This window comes from Thermobia domestica, chromosome 8 (assembly GCF_964235325.1).
Source record: "Thermobia domestica chromosome 8, izTheDome1.hap1.1, whole genome shotgun sequence".
NCBI classification, from domain to species: domain Eukaryota; kingdom Metazoa; phylum Arthropoda; class Insecta; order Zygentoma; family Lepismatidae; genus Thermobia; species Thermobia domestica.
In genome coordinates, this window is record NC_137461.1 from 7,704,649 (window position 1) to 7,726,293 (window position 21,645).

Consider the following 21,645-nt stretch of genomic DNA (forward strand, 5'->3'; position numbering starts at 1 on the left):
ACGTCGGATAGAGGTTCCAACGCGAATAATCCTTAGCCTTAGTGTAGTGTGGATTTTATTCAGACGTCACTTCCTAGGTTCAATTCAGCAGTTTTCGATGATTGAACCCGGCAGTACACTAATGAATGTGGAATCCAGACAGGGTGGTATGATCAGGACAGAGCAATGTATTCATAGAAAATACAGTAAAAATTTCAATGGATCGTTCTCTCCAAGAATGATTCAAACAATATATATATATATATATATATATATATATATATATATATATATATATATATATATATATATATATATATATATATATATATATATGTATGTATATACAGGATGTTTCAGAACAACACCGACAACGTTAGGGACTTGATTCCTCACATTAAGACAAGACGATAAGTATAGACCAACACGGGTGCAAAAATGCTTCCTTTGGGAGTTATAGGCAGCCGAAAACCTGAAAAAATGAACTTTAAAGGTTCACAGCTCCAAAACTGAGATCTACTGTAGTCGGGTCAAGACATCACTTTCAAACTAATATGTGCCCTATCCTAAGATGTCTCAGAATCCTAAGGTACTTACGCAACAATTTTTGTAGAGTGAGTTTGGCTACAGGCATATAATTTGAAGTGCTCAACAACTACCTCGATAAATATTGTTACAGAAATACCGCAGGATTCTGAAACATGGCTATTTGGATGGGGCACATACTAGTTCCTAAATAAAGTCTTGACCCAACTATGTCAAGTCTCATACTATTGAACGTTTAAAGTTAATGTTTTAATGTTTTCGGCAGTCTATAACTCCGAAAGGAAGCATTTCTGCATCCAGGTTTGTCTATATTTTTCGTCTTGTCTTGATGTCAGGAATCACCTCTCAAACCCTGTCGGTGTTGTCTTGAAACACCCGATATATATAAAGTATTCACGTTTCTATGGGCGCCCTCTCGGTAGACTTGTCCACCGCCCTCGTTAGTATCCCAGCACGGGCCTGCATACAGTTGAAGGGTACACGGAAAGAAGGGTCTAATCGGTATTTTACATTTCTTTCAGGAGAAGCAATTTAAATTGTTGATGGACCCTTTCTTTCCATGTATGGTTGTTCTTCTTTCAATTGTACGTTTCCCTGCAGAGAGTCACTTTTTTCACACATGGAAATATTCGTAGTGCAATTAGAAGTACAAACGAGCACCAAGAGGTGGTGTCCATATCGGGATCTCGCAGAACTTTCAATTAGACCCTTTTTTTCGTGTACCGTTTTGTTTAATTTGAAATAATTCATAAAAATGCGGTCGCAACACAAATTTACGTTTTTCTACTCTAGGATATTTGAATAACTCCCTGGAATAAAATAGAATAGAGATTCCATTGCCTGTTTTTTTGTCTCTTTCTCTTTCAAAACCCTCAATAGGCACTGCAAATAAAAGTTTTCGTTCTTATGAGAAATCTTCCATGATCGCGAAAAATGTGTTTCATAATTTATTGTTTACCGTCTTCTAATTAATACGAGACAGCTATAATCATTCAGTTAGCAAGATAAACGTAAACCAGTATTAAGTTATTTATAATTGGCTGGTTCCAGTAAATAACCGGCTAAGTGGACTTTTTTTCTTGAAAATTGAGAATTTACAAGCATAAGCTTCTTTTGATTAATTCTACATTGCGTAGAAGCGGATGAGACGAATTCATAAAATTTAGGAAGTTACTGTATTTAGTTATGTCAAAATTAGCCTGGTAACTGCTGTAAAATTTACCTTTAAACTGTTTTCTTGTAAAATTTACTTTTCCCGACTTAGCCAATTATTCACTGGAACCAGCCATGTATTTATTCAGCTTATTCTGTTCATACGGTTACCAAATAACTTACCACAGCATTTCCAAACATGACTATTTCTATCCTCAACGCAGAGTTGATGTTTAGAATTACCTAGTAAAATCTTACATTCTTTGCTACTCAACATAAGATTTAACAGTTTTAGAAAACCACCAGTAAAAACGCAAAATGGTGAAATATATGTGATGTATGCTATGTTTGAATCATTTCGTAACAGAAAAAATTGTAGAATCACTGCAATATAAAGATCAACGATATAAATTCTATTTTAAACGGATTAAAAGCAATTATAAAATCAATATATAAAATACAATGTAACAATTTATTCTCTAACAAGGAAAGTACTTGGGCTCGAACGGGTGAATAACACACAAAAAGGATAGAATGTGTAATGTTGACACCCCAGAAGCAAACAGTGATGTCCGTTTTCTGCAAGATGGTGTAAACGTCCTCAAGAGCAGGGCAAATGAGAGCATGTGCCATAACCACAGGCATCTATGTAGTCAGATCCCGGGCCGTATTTGAGGAAAAGTGTTGAGTGGATGGAAACAATTGGGGTACACGAATCTTATTATTATGGTGCACACATTTTGAATGAAAAAGTTATGTTCAAGGATTCCCCGGAGGGTCCCAGAGAGAGTCCAGCTCACAATTTTCAGATGGTAATGGGGGTCAAGTAGTATGTCGTTTGTATTGTGAAAATAAACAAGCTACGAGAAGTCCCGAGTCTGTATGCTGTAACAAAAGCCGCCACTGAATCTTGGATTTGGAAGAGGATCGTCAGGACGACTTTTATTACAAATATGGAAGCAGAAAATGATTATAAAAACAACTTATACTATATAATATCGAAAAAAAGAGAAAATATTGTAACACTCTTTTCATTTATTTATTTTTTTTTTTTTTGAAACATAAGTAAAAGTTAAAATCATATCGATTAATAATAATTGTAAGAAAAAGTTAAAAAACTGTGACTAGTATTTCCAGACGGCAACACTGTTTCCTTCTTCCTTGGAGCGAAGCGGATTCCCAGCCGCTGAGTTATGTATGGCATAGCCACGGTGTGAGGATGTCTGCTTGAAACTTGTGTGACCACGAGGAAACGTGGATTCGCTGCACGATCACGAGTTTGTTCTTTCGGAGTGTTAGGTACTTCGTTTAACCTTTGTTTAGTGCGTATAAAGGAGACCAATTTTTATAGTTATCAGTTACGAATCTGTCGGAAGAAAATTATAAAAGTGAGAATCGGTATATTCTCGCGAGTGTCGGAAAGTGGGGTAGAAAAGTGGAGTCGTTAAAAGCCAAGGGATTTAGTTTAATTGCAATACGAATAATCGATTCTGGTACAGAAAAAAGACTTAAGAAAGTGAATGATTTTTGGATTATCACGGCAATTACGAGATCGTTTGTTTGAAAGATGATCGATGAAAAATCGATCACTCCACTTTATTTCGTCTTTCCTGATTACGTTATCACTTCTTTTGAGAGGATATCTTTTCGAATTCTATTGTTATTTGTGGTTAATGGAATGGTTTAGTAGGAGTCGATGGTCACTATTGCGTCCAAAGGAGAGAGACGACTAGAAGCAGTTTGGTAAGGAAAGGTATTTGACCACCATTATAAGGTAACAATCAGTTTAATTTTTGTATCTCCCTGTGTCCCTTGTCAATGTTGGGGAATATTTTTCTCAAATGAATGGTTGTCTCGTAGTGCGCTTCCTATAATAAGGTATTAATTTCCGTAGTTCGTTAAGTTTAAAAAAAAAGAACTATTTAGACTGCATTTAAATTACTCAGCCGTTTTTGACAAAATCTCAGTTCAATCATTAAGAACGAATTTTTGCAGCAGTCAAAGGAGGAGAAGATCGCTTGTTGCCTGGAAATACTAAATTATTTATTTGTATGAACAAATATTTAAAAACCGAAATTAATGTTGGAATTTTAACGGGATGAATCCCAGTGTTACATTAGTGTGAATACGTGGCGTGACCACCTGTAACGTTTGAATTATAATTGACACTAATCTAATCTAGATTAAATTTAAAAGGAATTAAGAAAGAAAGAAAAAGAACAAAAATTGCATTAAGATTAAGGTTAGGTGGAGATACCCTCCCAGATTTCTTATATCAGTAACATTTGAGAGTGCATAAATAATTGTAACCTCAGATAGCTTTGAAACTATAGAAGGTTCTATAATAAGTAGGAGATTATATTTAAAAAAAATATATACTTAAAAGGTGAAATTTTGAAGGTTCACGTCACATTCAGAAACGGCATTAAATTATTATATTTGTTATTACTCTCGACGAATTATTCCTTTTTGGAGTTCAATAACATTATAAAAGAATAAATTTCGACTGTTTATTTCTCATATTATATGCATGTATCTATACGTTATTTTATTTCAGCTATTTAATTGCACGTTATATTGAATTGAAGGTTGGTGGAATTTGACACTGTTTGAAGCAATAAAAGGTAAGGGTGGTTGGAGGATTGATCTGAGATATCTTACACAAGGATTTTCAGACTTCCCGCACACAAAGCGCCCTATTGATGAATTCTGGTTCAATTTTGTATTATTTTTTTTAACTGACCGGAATCTTTACGGGCACGTTATAATGCACAACCAATGCAAAATGATGGTCACAGACACTTTCATGAAAACTTTGTTAACATTTCCACTGCCTACCATTTTTTACAGGCGAGCGTAGGGACTCGGAACTTGCTTCATCTTGAATCTTTTTGCAATATTTTTCTAATCATATATTAATTGATCCCTTTACCATTTGAAAGTTTTGGCTGGACCCTGTCTGAGACCGTTCTGGGAGCCTCGGACACAATTTCTTCATTCAGAATGTGTGCCCCTAAAACGATATGCATGTTAGCCGATTTTTTCATCTACCCTACTCTTTTCCTAAAAACATGGCCTGGGGTCATACTTTTTAGATGTCCTGTAGTTATGGAACAAACTCTACTTTGTCCTGCTCTTGCAGACGTTTACAGCGTTTTGCAGAAAAACAGACATCATTGTGTGCTTCCGGGGTTCTAACATTACACATGTTATCCTTTCTGCGCGTATTCACCAGTTCTAGCCCAAGTAGTTTCCTTGTAAGTATTTATAAACAAATATATATAAAAACATACGTACATCCAACACTGTGCGTAGGATTATATCCTCGTCTTAAAAGTAAATAGCATTTTTCTTCATTCACAACATGCGTTTGGAAGACTAAACAGTTCAGTATGAAATATATTGGGTTTCCTCTCTCTATTTTTTATTAATAATTCTACTATCGTGTGCTTGGCTTCAAAATTTATTCCAATTCAATGTACATACATTAATAATGGTACTTTAATTCATAGTTAAACACTGCGATATTTCTAACTATACATTTGAACTTAATATCTTACATAGTTTGCCCAAAGTGTTGACCAGTGGGTTAGTCAGCCAGTCATCAATCTTAAACACCTACCTTAACTGAAGCCGTGACTTTCATAACTACACAAGTCCAGCTGAATAGATATTGAGCAAAGCAATAAAAATGAAGATATCCTGAAGTGCGAACTTAGGAATTAGATTTTTCATCCTTACATTTTGCTGAATAACCAATGTCACTAAATATTAACATAATGAGTATTACAAGTAATTTGTCTATAATAAAATCATTTATAAAATTGGACTTGTGTTATTATGGAACTCATTCGTCTGTTACATTGATTTCAAATACTAATACTCTGAATTGGAACTAGTATATATTGATGTTTAAGCAATAGTTTGGAACTGAAACAAAAAACAGTCACTCTGCATAAACCCAGTCTCTATTTTCACAATAATGTAGTAATAGGAGCATGCGTTGGCCCGATTTTGCTCGGGGTCAAAGGTCAATGTCCGTGGCCTGGAGTCAATGACCTAGGGGTACTTAGGACCATCCCCTAGAGTTTGGCAGGGGTACTTAGAACCACCCCTTTAAATTTTGGAAATTGCCAAATCTAAATTTTGGTATCGTAGCCTAGCACTAGGGTACCTCCATTGGGGGTATTGGGGGTACATCTCTTTCCCTTTCATGACTAAACAATTGTCCAAAATTCAAATTTCGGAGATTTTATCTAATTTATCCCATTTGATGACGTCTTATTACCTTATATAGTTATATGAGCGTATACAGGGGTCCATTCCCTTTTATAAGACATGGGTACAGTGGTGAAAAACCTCTAAATTTTGGGAGAGGTACCTTGGCCCACATCTTCAATTTTGGAAATTGTCCAATTTAAACTTTTGATATAATAGTATAGGACACTAACATATATCACTATAAATTTTGATGGTGCACCTCGTTCCCTTTCACGGGTAAAAATTGCCAAAATATAAACGGGTAAGCAATACGTTGTACACTTTTCAGGTCCATTTTATTCCGTTTGATGAGATCCTATTGCCCTATATGGTTACATGGGCATGAACAGGGGTTATCTCACTATCCTAAGATATGGGTACATTGGAAATGTGGGAGGGAACCTTGGCCCAGCATTTAAATTTTGAAATTTGTTTAGTTTAAAAATTTGGTATCATAGTATATTACCCCAATATGTATAAATATAAATTTTGAGTTATCTATCAGTTCCCATTCATGGGTAAAGAAATTTCTAAAAAATCAAATTTCTTAGGTTATTGACCCATTTTCCGCTTTTTGACCGCATAATCGAACACCTGGTCATACTAATTCCTTGTAATTTTTACCCGTGAAAGGGAGCGATATGGACCACCCAATTTTATAGTGGTATATTTTAAGAACCTGTATTATTATACCAAATTGGACAACTTCCTAACTTTAAAGGTGACAATGCATCTCTATCAAATTTCAAGATGAATGCATCGATGTGTTCATGCCATATAAAAGAACATAGACTCTTGAACACATTCATATATTCATATAAGGTAATAATAACGCATGAAAGGGAATAAAATGGGTCAATAAACTCCGAAATATGAATATTTTACAATTTTTATCCATAAAATGGAAGGAAATGGAGCAATCAAATTTATACTAATACATATTAGGGTCGTATAGGCCCTACCCGATATAGGACGACCCTAATATTAACAAGAGGAATTCATCAATATCCCTGGCGTTAGCAGCTTGGGATGTTTGATATGCAGAAAAAGACATGTCCATGGACTTGTGTGGTAATGAAACTCAACATACGAAGATACGAGAACCTGTATTGTTTTGAAAGTGAAATGATAGTTTAATTAGAGAATTACAAGAATAACTCATATAGTGCTAAAAAGTGGATTTGTGCTGTTATTGAAAGTGAGGCTTCAATGTCAGTAAATAGTAATTTATAAATGAAGGTAAACATTTTAGTAGATATTTGCATTTGTTATATATAAAGATCAAATTACTATTGTCAGTGATCAAGTGCCAGCGAACAGTAATGAAGACCACTCGTTTTTGAGATTTTGAAAAAAATGTTTCACATGGGATAATGCAGCTAAAAAATATTAAGTATAGGTGTGAGATATAAGAAATATGAGTTCTTTCCTCCAGGAGAATTGTTTCATTGTAGGGCTGATAGTTGAACAGCCAACACGACAGTACATATATGCCCGAAAACATGGCATGCTAGGATATTCCTCTATTTGGAGCAGGAAACAATCGCTAGTTCACCATCACCGCGAAAATGAAGACATAGATAGACATAAATACCATCACGTTAAGTTCTAAAATCCAGAAATTTATGCAAAGAAAAGGAAAATAACAGAGAAACCAAGAAAGTTCACTCGTCTTTTGTCGAGGTCTGTGTTCAATTGGCCCTCAGACCGTAAGTTAAACGCGAATGGACATAAGGCGAACGTTATTTGTTGTAGGTACTACCATGAGCAAAATAAATGACGCGTCTCTTTATTTTGAAGTTTTTTGAAAATATCTCCGTTTTCTTTATATGTTCGAAATTTCGGGAGGTTTTCCCAGCAGGACAGGTTAATAACAAACCCGTTTTTAATATTTGTGTTAGATATTAGCTTAAAATAAAGAAATTAGAAGCAAAAAACATTAAATCGACAGAAATCTCGAGAATTACCAACTCTGCTAAAGTGGGAAATTTTCAAGAACACGAGGGAATTCTGCAGTTCAACACGAAGCAGCGACATCTATGTCATTGAGAGAAGCGTGGATTAGATCTACAAACGAAAATTTTAACGAAATATTTCTAGTATGTCTTATTATATGCATTATCAGCGAACTCCAAATATATGAATCTATGCTAAGTATTAACGTATAGATAGTGCAAATAGTGGAAATTACCTATGGAAAAAGACGAATTGTTAGCCCAATCGTAATGAAAAATCGTCTTTACTGTAGAACAGGTTCAGTTTACGTAAGAGAGCAAATAGCTCAGTTAGGTAAAGCAACGGGTTTGTGTACCGAAGGTAGACGGTTCGAATCCCGTGGAAGTACTGTTGTCATTTTTATCACTAAGGTTATTTTATTTATTTTTTATTTGGGAAAGAATCAAATTGTAACATATGTGTAAAACTCATGACGATACCAAAAAAAAAAAAAAAAAAAAAGAGAAAATATCGTCGCATTTGCATTTGTGTCTATAATTTTTGTTTGCAAACAGATTCGTAATTATTTCCCCTGTGCTCACTGATGCATAACGAATGTTTTCCAGTAAATGTTAATTCTAATGTGGAGAATTTTATAGTTTCACAATGTTTCTCACTACATAGTCTTCTATCTACGTGTTTGGATATTTTGATAACAGATTTCCCTATTAAATGTTTAATTTTCTCTATAAATATTTGTCTTAAATTGAAATTGTTTTGAATTCACTACATAAGCAAAGTTGCCCGAAGGAGGGGAGCTCAAGTAATAGATATTCTACGTAAAAGCAACCTATTGTAGAATGATGATGCTTCTTACCTTCAGCACATAATCTTAACGTTAGAGAGTCAGAGAGAGAAAAATCCTAGTTTTTCCTCCTCTATGACCACCCATCTTAAACCTCTACATATCATTGTTCGTCTCACATAATTTCGGCTCTCCAAAGACATTCATATTTATTATTATTATTATTATTATTATTATTATTATTATTATTATTATTATTATTATTATTATTATTATTATTAATGAATATGCCACCCTTACATAATGTTGTAACTTTACACATCTTAGTTTAAAGTGCTTTCTTTAGTAATAATTTGAGCAACCACGTCACAAAATTTAAAATGTATGAGGGGGCACGACGTTTTATTTCCCCTCCTCTCTTTTCAGCACCCTCCAACAGAAGGTATATAATTTCTGAGAAGCAGGGCAGACAAAATGAATAAGAAATATATTTAGAGCATCCTTTCCTCCTTCGTGAATGTAATATCACGTAGCATTTTTTATTCTACTGAAGACGACCCTAGGCCGTTATGGTTAGGTAACAAAAGAAATACCTAATATATTTATAGCGCCCCTTATCTGTAATATTACCTCTTCTTTATTTGTTCGAGGCTTCCTTACACAACCAAGAGTGACAAAAAGAATAGGAAAAGTGTCTAAAGATTACAAAAGACTTTATATTTTGTCAGAAACAAGGCAGTATATACACAACATTGCTTTCGTTAACAAGTGTTTCACCCTTGAGTCGCTTATAAAATTATGCAGAATAACTTTTGCTGATCATCAGTAGCGTAGTGTGCTATGAGACACTGAGACAGTGTCTACCCTTTCAAATTAAAAGAACATAGTTTTAGAAATTCTTAATTAATAAGAAGCAATATACATTTCATGTTGTAGAAAAATATAGAAACAATAGGGTCCGTGATAGCTTGGCTAATAACAATAGTGGTAGGACCTAATTTGTAAATAATTTTATTTTTCAAAACTGGGGAATTAAAGTTCTGTCTCCGTCAAAAACGCCAGAGAGACATCAAGAAATCTGTCTCAACGCAGCCGAACAAGTCAGTGGAGCTCCTACTTGAAAGTGGCGCGCGCATGTGGCTGTGTGGGGTTCTCGCTCGCTGAAAGAACCTGGCAATGAGACATGTTTCAGCTGCAGTGATACCACACTCAGCGCAATTATACTATTATAAATCCAACACACCTTTTACTCTTCTTTTTAGATATTCAATCATATTTCAAAGAAAATTTCAAGAAATAGAAAAAGAAAACTAAATTAATAACTACCGGAACAATTGCTGAAATTTTTATGAATACCACTAATTCATATAAATCTTCCATGATCTAGCTTCGGCTTCTGATTAATCGCAATATCAGTGTATCAACACTGCGAAAGGCAAAAGCGAGCGCAAGATGTTTTATAGTATGCTATTCTGTTGTTGCATTTAAAATTGTTAGCTAACTTTATGTGAATTTGGATGTGTGTGTTAATTTTGTATTATGTGCAAACTAAATGATTAGATATAGATTTATTGCACCAGTTGTTGTTAAATGGCATGTTAAGCTGCCGAATGAAAATTAGTATAAAGTTTTTAAAAAATAGCCAATTTCTGAGCTTACTTTTTGAATCAGAGATCACACTTTGCAAAGGCTAAGCAAGTAAGATCATACATAGGAAGTAAATTATTAATTCAATTTAACGTATCCAATCTATACACTAAGATTCTTCAGAATGAATTAATATTGGTATGCTTGTTTGATTTAATCGTTAAGGGTTTTGTTGATGAAAATTAAGTCTCCATATATTATATACAGTAGTGCAACCTCGCAAAAATCTGTTTGTAGCGAAATTTGGTCAGGAGTTTCATATTCCTTTACAACAGCGAAGCTGTATGAGACATGGCCCTACAACTTAATGTTGGTTCCGAACTCGAGAAGAAATAATAATATCTACCAGGCACGCACCAAATTTTTTGTTGGGAGGGCTGACGGCATGGGCGAAACTATGGGAACATGGGGCCATTGCCTCCAACTTTTTGACAAAAATAATAATAATAATAATAAAATAAAATGCCACATATAGCCTAACTCAACATTTGTCTAGAAAGTGTTCCACAGGTCCGAGACTGACCAAACAAGGTCTGCCCCAGCAGACAATTTCTAACTGGAGGTATCCAGGGTTTGGGGGGATCCAAACCACTACGTCTATGTATTATTGAACGGATATTATTCTGTACTCGACAAGACAAGTAATTGTAAAGTACTTTCATCTATATTTTCAGAAAAAAATATGAAACTAGATTGTTTTTATAAGAGAAATAGTACAGATGATATGTAAGATCAAATTTTCACGCTACATCAATCAGTTATTTGCTAACAAATAAGTATAGTTTTATTAAGAAAGTGAAAAAAAGTATATTGACTTAAGAAGTTTTGGGAATGTCGGAACTTGGTTGACTCCTTCCCCCCCCCACCCCGTGGGTGCGCCTATGCTGTCTACCCGTTGCGAAAGTAAACGCTACGCTACTGCTGATCATTGTTCTAGAGGGATTTGTCCAGGATGGTTTGGTGTCGAGCTAAAAACGATAAGTATATTTATTTACATCACTGTTAAAGAAATAGCAAACTTTCTGAAAGGAATTTACTTAGGAAACAGATCTTCCTTCTACTTAGCCAGAGCCCACTCTGAAAAATTGCATCTGGCATTCTGAGTGAAAGTTCTATGGGGCTATTAGAAAAATATATTCCCGTTTTCACGCTGATGGTAGAATTTCTTAAACAGTTATTGAATTACGTTCGAAGGATAGGCGTAAATAGCGCCCCCGCAACAATGTGGCGTGGGGACCGCACAAGCTGCAAGGCCAAAAAATATACAGAAAGTACACAGGGGCGGAGCAGGTCAAATTTTCACACGGGCAAAGTGACTTTTTGGCGCCCTTCCCCTAGTAGTACCCTATATTTTACATTTTCTCATAGTGTTTTTAATAGTTTAAACCAGGAGCGTCATTTCAGATTTTGCTTGGGGGGGGGGCAAGACCTCTTGATATAAGTAAAATTTCGCGTTTTTCACTGATTTACTACTATTCTAATGATAAAATCTATATACATCTCAAACTCACGGGGGGCAAATGCCCCTCCCTGCCCTCCCTAAATGACGCCCCTGTTTTAAAACCATTTTCAAAAAGAAATCCATTACCTAGGAAAAGTTCACAAAGAATATGGCCCGCTATAAACAATACCAACTCCACCCACCCCCCCTGGTCTAGTGGCTAGCACGCCTGCCTTCTGTGGTACCGGGTCCAATTCCCGATGGATTACTGTTGAACGATAAAAGTGGTTCGGATTCCACTATAATTAGTATCCACATCTCCCTTGCCCATTAAGGCATAACCGTGGAACGCTAAACTCAAGCAAACAAACAAACAATACTTAATTCCCGGCACTCTTTATTCTACATGCCATCTCTCACTTTTCGATACAGCCCCCTTAATACTATGAAACTCTCTTCTTCCATAGTGAAATGGAAAAAGATCATATAATTGCCACTACTTTACAAGAATATAAACCAAAAACGTCAGTAGAAAGCACATTATAAAATTTACTTTTTGAGGCTCGTTTTGGTGCCCCTCTTTCTCTGGCGCCCCGGGCAGTCGCCCTTGAAAGTACGGACGCATAACTAAGGACTGCGGAGGAGAGGTTAACCTTCATGTTATGCCACTGGTTTGACGTGTTTGAAATGTTCAGTAAGTGATCAGTTGGTGAAATAATTTCGACGGTTACTGATGTTTAAAGTTTAGCTAAGACAAAGCTACCTAATCAAATACATTTGATATCGCGATGTCACAATTTGATTTTTCCTCACATAAAAAAGATAAAAACAATAGTAATAAAAACCCTTACTCGTACTGGGCTCCTAACTAACTAACAACCTAATTCTTACAGACTAGTTGCTCTGACCAACTGAGTTTCGATTTCTTACGCGAAAGAAGTCTGTTATATTAAGAGGCATGCTTTTCATTATCAAAACTGTTCGAAGTAATACGAACATGGCTTAAGAACAGGGACGGAACTGAATTACCACTCGATTGACCTTGAGGGCAAATTACCAAAGCGTAGCTATAAACGTAAGTTCAGTATGCATTTCTCTGGAGTTGTGTTCAGTATTCCTATCTGCCAGTCATGCTTGTTCGTATGAGTAATATGTTACAAACCTAACCTTTCGATAGAGCACAATGACAGAGAATCAAAATTAATGAATTCTTGCCCTTGTGAACTTGGGATACCACCATGTGCAATAAAACTGTCGCGTCTTCTGAAGTGATATTTTATCGAAAATAACTCGTTTTCCTTTATATATCCGAAGTTTTTGAGGGTTTCAAAATGAGGAAACGTTACTGACAAACAAGGACGCATTTAGGGGTGGGTCCAGGTGGTCCGGACTCCCCTCTGAAATCCCAACTTATCTGTAAATTTAGCCTAAATTTAAGGATTATCTTTTAAATTTTATTATAATTTATCCTAATATTGAAGTCGGACTTCTCCCGAAATAAATTACTGCATACGTGCCTGCTGACAATTTTCAATATATTCGTTAAATAAGTAAAATAACTAAATTAGGAGCAAAAAGCTTCAACACGGGCTAACTTTTGTCCACTGCCAATATTGTTAGAAGGGATATTAATAGCAAAAATTGCTAGGCAATGCTGAACCTTGGAACTTCACTCCGAACAGCAAGCTTATTATTGAGAACTACATATGAAACATTTTATCAAAACTTATCTAGCTTTTACCTGGCATGAAATTATTATATACACTAAAATGCACTATCCTAAAATGTGTATCTAAATATTGCTCTACGTATCTACGAAGCAATGAAAATTATTTATCGAAATATGTGAGCAGGGAATTCTAACAGCCAGCCATTTTATTTAAATCGTAGTAAACCCTGTAACCGGGCGTTAACGTGAAGACAAAGCTTGGTCCATTGGTAAAGTGTTGGAAGAATATAAACTCAATGTTCGTAGGTTCGAATCTATCCACTCACCATAACATTTTGTTCTTATGTGTAACGATGAAATAAGAAAGAAAAAATGTATAACCGTTAAGACAAAACTTCAACCATGTCTGAAGAGAACAATACTAAAATAGTAATACAATGACGTCAACCAAAAATTATTTCATGTAGCGTTTGGACGAAATTACAGCTGTTAACAATTGCAGAAATAAAAACAGGCTGTAATGCAGTCTAGACTTCTGAATGCATTTACTTCCTGAAAACTTTCGTCTCGTCATTGGTATGCCGTTAATCATTGTAAAACCTTTCAATTGGAAGTGAAATGACACAAACTAAAACAGTTTTAAATCAATAAATGTCTATGTGTAAAAGTAGGTGTCTTTTATCTGTAGTTCTGAGTTCCTTTTACTTTGAAGTGACAAATGAGAGAAGAAAGAATGGTGTTCGAAAAAAAAGTCAAATTTGAGATTTCAACGAATTTACACGTATTATAGCCCCTAACACCGAAAAAGTTATTTTTCGATACATGTCCATCAGTTCGTCCGTCCGTTCGCTACACTTTTCTGTGCACTCGCCTAGAAGCCATACCTGAAGCCATACCTCGCCTAGAAGCCATACTTGAACATACCGTAAATTAGTTGAAAAATTTACGGTATGTTCAACTTATCTGCACCAAATTTTAGTTTAAGATTTTCATAGTATTTCCTATAGTTTTTTTTATTTCCCTCCTACTCCCAAAACAAGGGTAGTTTCCTGTACGATGAAAATAAAAAAAGGATATTTTCTCATAACTGGCTCTAACGATCTTGTTTTCTTTCTTTTTTGATAAATCAATATTTAATTAGCAACCCTATTTTGTGGTATAAGGCATTTATCTGAGAAAAACCTACAAGGGGTAGTTTATACTAAGGGGGTGACTTTTTTCTCAGTGATTTTCTCAAAATGGACTCAAATGTTTTCGTTCATATTTCATAAATAAAGATTTCATTAATAACTTATCAATATGGCATAACTCGTTTGTCCTAAAAAAATGCGAGGGGTAGTTTATTCTTGGTGGAGTGTTGTCTGGGCGATTTTCTCAAAAACGACTCAAAAGAGTTTATTCATATTTCAAAAATAAATATTTCGTTAATAATCGAACAATATGGCAAAACTCGTTTGTCCTGAAAAAATATGCGAGGAGTAGTTTACTCTTGGGGGTGTTTTTCCTCCACGGTTTTCTCAAAAATGAGTCAAGCAATTTTGTTCGTACTCAGAAATAAATTTTTCATTAAAAACCTAGTAATATGGAATAACTCGCTTACCCTGAAAGAATCCTCAAGAGATAGTTTATTCGGGGAGTTATTTTTCCCTCACGATTTTCTCAAAAATTACTCGGAAAATTTTATTGATAATTCATAAATAAGTATTTCATCAATAACCCTATATTTTAGCATAAGTCATTTCTATGAAAAACAATTACAACGGATAGTTTATTTTTGGGTATAACGATAAATTTCGCAAATAAATATTTCATTAATAACCAAAAGTATATCTTAACTCATTGTTCGAAACAATTCACAAGAGGTAGGTTACTCCTGACGTGTTCTTTTTGAACGACTTTCCCAAAGTGACTCATTTGATTTTTTTTCATATTTCATAAACAATAATTGCATTAATTGGTCTATTATATGTCTAATGAAAATGTGCTCAAAGTGTGAGTTAGTTTTGTAGTATGGATTTTCTTCAATCGAAGTTTTTTATTCGATAATCTGACATTCGATGTATTTGAATAATACGATAATTTTATTCGTATTATCCAAATACACACTTCAGTAACAACTGCGGCCTAACACAGTTAAGAAATTAAATTGAAAAAGTTTAGTGCGGTGGCCCTGTAATTGAATATTTTTTTAGAAACTTCCTAGCTTTTTGTGGTAAACTCAGGCTTTTGTTTTTCGAGCGACAAAAGAGAGAAGAAAATATAGTGATTGTGAAAATAATATCAAATTCAGATTTCAACGGATTTACATGTTTGATGGCGTCTACATACCGAAAATGTGACTTTTCGACACCCGTCCTTCCGGTCCGTCCGTTCGGCAAACTTTTATATGCACTCGCCTAGAGGCCATACCGTTCAACTTATCTACACCAAATTTTAAACTTAGAGTTTACTTAGTATTCTTACAGGAGCTTTTCCATTTTTTCCTACCACCTAAAATAAGTGTGGTTTACAAACAGCCGAAAATCGAAAAACGCTATTTTCTCAAAAATGGTTTTAACAATTTTGTTTATTTTTCATTAATCAATATTTAATTAACAACCCTACATTGCAGTATCAGATATTTCTCTTAGAAAAATTTACGAGGGGTAGTTTATTCTTGGAGGTGACTTTTTCTCGACGATTTTCTCAGAAAAGACCCTGGCGAATTTTGTACACACTTCATAAATAAATATTTGACCTTACAACATGGTATAAGTCAATTGACCTGAAAAATATATGAGTAGTAGTTTATTCTTGGACTTGAATTTATTCCCAGTGAGTTTCTCAAACACGACCAGTTGGCAACCCTGTATCTCGACAACGAAGCTGAATTCGAAAACTGCAAGAGGACCATTTGTCTCCTTTTGATGACACGAATCACCTCCCGAAGTTTGTGGACATCTTTCAGGTTCACCCTTAATGAAGCTTCTTTTCGAAAAGTTAACTATTAACTTTAGGCATTGTTTATCTTTTTTTAAATCACAAATGTCGTTATTAATTTTTAGGCAGAGAACTACTTCTGAGAGAATAGATCTTGAAAAATAATTTTAAAACTTAGACTTTTGTTTTCGAGACATTCCAGACAAGACGAGACATTTGACAAGCTATCTCGTGTCCAAAACATTTGCCTCGTATTATCTTGGATGTCACAAAGCGCGTCTTGTCTCTTTCTCGAGACATGTCTTATCTCGTGCGCATTCGTTAACACTTGGGAAGGATTATCTTTCTACTCAAAGCATTGTTTTTATAATGGTTGCATATTTATGATAATTGCTGTCCACATAAATTACAGTCCTTTCAGTTGAATTAATTTTTATTATTATTATTATTGAAATTGCAATATCTAGTTTAACGTTAGACGATTATGCACCTACGCTAAGGGAGAATGATGATGAATGAAATGGTGAAATGAAGAAAGTGGGAGGAAAATGGAAAATCTCAAGAAAACACATACCCATGCACACGGTATTTGTCCACCTCAAATTTCACTTGGCACGAAGTGGAATCGAGCCACGGACCCCCTGCACCAAAGGTCCCTGCAATGCTTTATTATTATTATTACTATTATTATTATTATTATTAATAATAATAATAATAATAATAATAATAATAATAATAATAATAATAATAATTGAAGCGAGCTTAACGAGTTTCAACCGTACGACTCAACCAACGTTTGGGTGCCTGGTCGTTCGTCTGCTCCTCTCATAAAAGACATTTCATTTTAATGAAACTAGTAAGTGCCTTCTTTTAGCTCTGCGAAGTAACTATTGCTTGGAATATGAATCTACAAAACATAAGAGGTAAAATTAACCAAATGGTGCAAGTTTCCACTTATATATACAAAACAATTTTGCAATATCAACTACGTGAATCTTGTCCCATAAAGAAGCCGAAACCCCTACACCGAAGAGCCCTCCGAGATTTGATCATTGTCCACACGGACTGAAATTGTCATTTGAAGCCAAGACTTTAATATGAAGCCAATAATTTCTTTAAAATAGACGGAAAATTCGGAAGTTATAAGCATTTTCATATTTTTGCCTTTTCCCATAAGGGAGCCGTAGCCCCCTATACTGAAGACCCCCCGGAGATTTGATCATTGTCCACTCGGACTGAGTTTGTCATTTGGAACCAACACTTTAATACAAAGCAAAATATTTCTTTAAAATAGACGAAAAATTCGAAAGTTATAAACATGTTAATAATTTTGCCTTTTCTCATAAGGGGGCCGTATTAGCCTACACTGAAGAGCCCCACGAGATTTGATCATTGACCACTTGGACTGAAATTCTCATTTGAAGCCAAAACTTTAATATGAATCCAAAAATTAAACTTTTACATCAATTTAAACTGACTGGGTTCCAGTTCCCCCCACTATTGTTTAGTTTAGTTAACTGGTAATTTGTGACAGCTTCACATCATCAAAAGAATGTTTCACTTCCCCTCCCCTCCCCCAGGAGTTCGTGCTGGATTCACCACTGGAATCAATAGACACTCTTCCTATTCTTTTTGTCACCCTTGATTGTGTAGGGGCTCCCTCGTACAAATAAAGAAGCGGTAATATTACAATCAAGGGGCGCTATATATTAGGTATTTTTTTAGTTACCTACCCCTAACCGCACAGGGCCATCTTTCGTAGAATAAAAAATATTACGTGATATTCCAATCATGAAAGGGGAAAGGATGCTGTAAATATATTTCTTATTCATTTTGTCTGTCCTGCTTATCAAAAATTACTTTCTGTTGGAAGGCTACTGAAATGAGAGGGGCAAAATAAAAAGTCGTACCCCCTCCTACATGGTTGCTCAAATAAGTACTAAAGAAAGCATTTTAAACTAAGATATTTAAGATTTAAACTAGGAAACTAAGATATCCTACATTATGTAAGGATGGCATATCCAGTATTATTATTATTATTATTATTATTATTATTATTATTATTATTATTATTATTATTATTATTATTATTATTATTATTTGAATGTTTTTGGAGCACCGAAATTTTGTGAGACGAACAATGATATGTAGAGGTTTAAGATGGGTGGTCATAGAGGAGGAAAAACCAGGATTTTTCTCTGTCTGACTCTCTAACTTAAAGATTATGTGCTGAAGGTAAGAAGCATCATCATTCTACAATAGGTTGCTTTTACGTAGAATATCAATTACTTGAGTTCTCCTCCTTCGGTCTACTTACCTTATGTAGTAAATTCAAAACAATTTCAATTCAATACAAATACATTGTAAAACTTTTCCGTAATTAAACATCTAGGGAAAATTAAACATTTAATAGGGAAATCTGTTATCAAAATATCCAAACACGTAGATAGAAGACTATCTAGTGAGAAATATTGTGAAACTTTATAAAATTCTCCAAATCAGAATTAACATTTACTGGGAAACATTCGTTATGCGCCAGCGAGCATATGGTGAGCAGTGAGCACAGGGGAAATAATTACGAAACTGTTTGCAAACAAAATTAGGGACGCTAATGCAAGTGCGACAACAGCATTTTTTCTTCTTTGGTATCGTCATGAGTTTTACACATACGTTACAATTTGATTCTTTCCCAAATAAAAAAATAAAAAAAATAACCGTAGTGTAGTGATAAAAATGATAACGGCACTTCCACGGGATCGAACCCGCTACCTTCAGCATACAGACTCGTTGCTTTAACCAACTGAGCTATTTGTTTTTTTACGTGAACCGAGCCTGTTCCGGTAAAGACGATATTTCATTACGATCGTCCTACCAATTCGTCCTTTTCCATAGATAATTTCCACTATTTGCTCTATCTTTATGTTAATACTTAGCATATATTCATATATTTGGAGTTTGCAGATAATGCATATAATAAGACATACTAGAAATATTCGTTAAAAGTTTAGTTTGTAAATTTAATCCACATTTCTCTCAATGACATAGATGTCGCTGCTTCGTGTTGAAATGCAGAATTCCCTCGTGTTCTTGAAAATTTCCCACTTTAGCAGAGTTGGTAATTCTCGAGATTTCTGTCGATTTAATGTTTTTTGCTTCTAATTTCTTTATTTTAAGCTAATATCTAACACAAATATTAAAAACGGGTTTGTTATTAACCTGTCCTGCTGGGGAAACCTTCCGAAATTTCGAACATATAAAGAAAACGGAGATATTTTCAAAAAACTTCAAAATAAAGAGACGCGTCATTTATTTTGCTCATGGTAGTACATCCAACATACTACCTGGTTGTGGCAGTTTAGTTACACCATGAACTTGCGTAAGGACAGAGTGAACATGGGACCTCCACAGAAAGTCACAAGGGCGTGTATGCTGTACTAGTTCAAACTGACATCAAATGCCGCTGCAGCAGTGCAGGAGATATGCTAAGCCTTTGGTGAAGGTGTCGTGATTAGGCGGACAGTACAGCGATGGTTTAACAAGTATAAGAACAGTGACGAAAGACTCGAAGACACACCATGTGCCAGAAGACCAATACATGTACAAAATGAAGACCTTCAGACATTCGTTGAGGCGAACAGTGGTCAAACATGTGAGGAACTAGGACTACATTTCAGTGTGAGTGGAGAAACTTTTCCACACCAGTGGAGAAACATTTCGGCATCAACACCATGAACGTGGAATGCACTACAAGTTGGATCGATGGGTCCCACATGATTTGACTCCGGTCTGTGGTTTAACACCTGTGTTTCTTTGCTGTTTCGTCTGGGGAAAGAGCCACTTCTGAACAAATTTTTGACATGTGATGAAACCTGATTCCTGTATGAAGCTCAATGACGCCGACGTCATACGTTAGCATTAAATGAAATGGTTCCAAAGCAGCCAAAACCAACACTACAACAGAAGAAATCAGAGAATCAATGCATATATGTACTGTTACCAAACTCTGGATCCAGAACTTCTGAATTGCAAGGGGGTAATCGTATTACAGGACAACGCTAAGCCCCACAGTTGCTAGAATGACACGGGACATTACTACACGCCTTGGATGGGAAACAATATTGCATCCGGAATATTTTGCGGACATTGCATTGCGCCGTCCGATTATCACCTGTCCCATTCCTTGGACAATCAGCTTAGAGGACCTCAGTTGAAATAATTAGTACAGGTACAAAATGCACTTCATTACTTCTTCTATTCACGTTCCACTAAGATATATCGCGATGGAATTTATGGCGTTTCTGAACGTTGGCAAAAGCACGTCGATGATGATGGGGAGTATTTTTTTCTTTCCAGGTACATTTTAGGTGACATATTGATGTTCGAAAGTTTTGGGTGAAAAAGCGACAGAACTTTCTTGGTTACCCTTATAGTATGCATCATAGAGACACTGAGAAAACATTGAAAGCACAACAAAGGGATAAACCGGTAGAGGAAAACATAAAAGCAAAACTCATGGGAATAAATGAAATGTTAATGCTTAAGGATAAACAGCCTCCGTTCTTGACCTTGTTCCGTCTCTTTGTCTTGGTATTTTTCTCCATTTATTGGATAAATCTCTCTCAGTGGTAATCGTGAAAACCATTTACAATGCTTAATTTCATGAAAAACTTGTAAATCCAGACTTTGATTCGAACCAAGAATCTTTATAATAAGAGTCGCACAACATATCTAGTTAGCTACACCAACCATATTAGCCGTGTTAATAAACCAGCTATTATACTCGAAACCCTCAGCAAGTTCCCTTCGATTCCATTTTAAGTTTTAATTTGATTTACGGCCTTTCGTTATTTATGGCACAACCACTGCTGGTTTCATTAAAAGCATTTGATCTGTTGATCAAGATCAAGCAAGAATAAAGCCGTAATCTTGTAAATTTACAATTGAACCAACATATATATATATATATATATATATATATATATATATATATATAGTTAAATATATATATATATATATATATATATATATATTTAAATATATATATATATATATATATATATATATATATATATATATATATATATGTATATATATATATATATCGGATTAATCGAGGATTATAACAATGATGTCAATCTACGAAACGAGACTTAGTCCTTCAAGAAGATAGTCGCAGGACCGAATGACATCTCTTAGCGTTGGTACGTAACACACGTGCAGTATATATAAAATTTCCAAAATTCTTTAACCAAACTCTGACCTGGTTAAATCAGGATTGTACCAGTTTGTTGA

The 21,645-nt window shown here is 34.9% G+C and overlaps 1 protein-coding gene across 4 annotated transcripts in view; it reads right to left on the reverse strand.

The window, feature by feature from the left end:
- Positions 1 to 21,645, reverse strand: part of LOC145692671 (phospholipid-transporting ATPase ABCA3-like) — a 354,108-nt gene that overhangs the window by 91,808 nt on the left and 240,655 nt on the right. For all 4 annotated transcript variants that reach the window (XM_081768050.1, XM_081768051.1, XM_081768048.1 and 1 more), the window contains one exon: positions 1,861 to 2,061. In XM_081768050.1, coding sequence (XP_081624176.1) covers positions 1,861 to 2,061 — 201 coding nt within the window. The remainder of the gene's footprint in view (positions 1 to 1,860; positions 2,062 to 21,645) is intronic.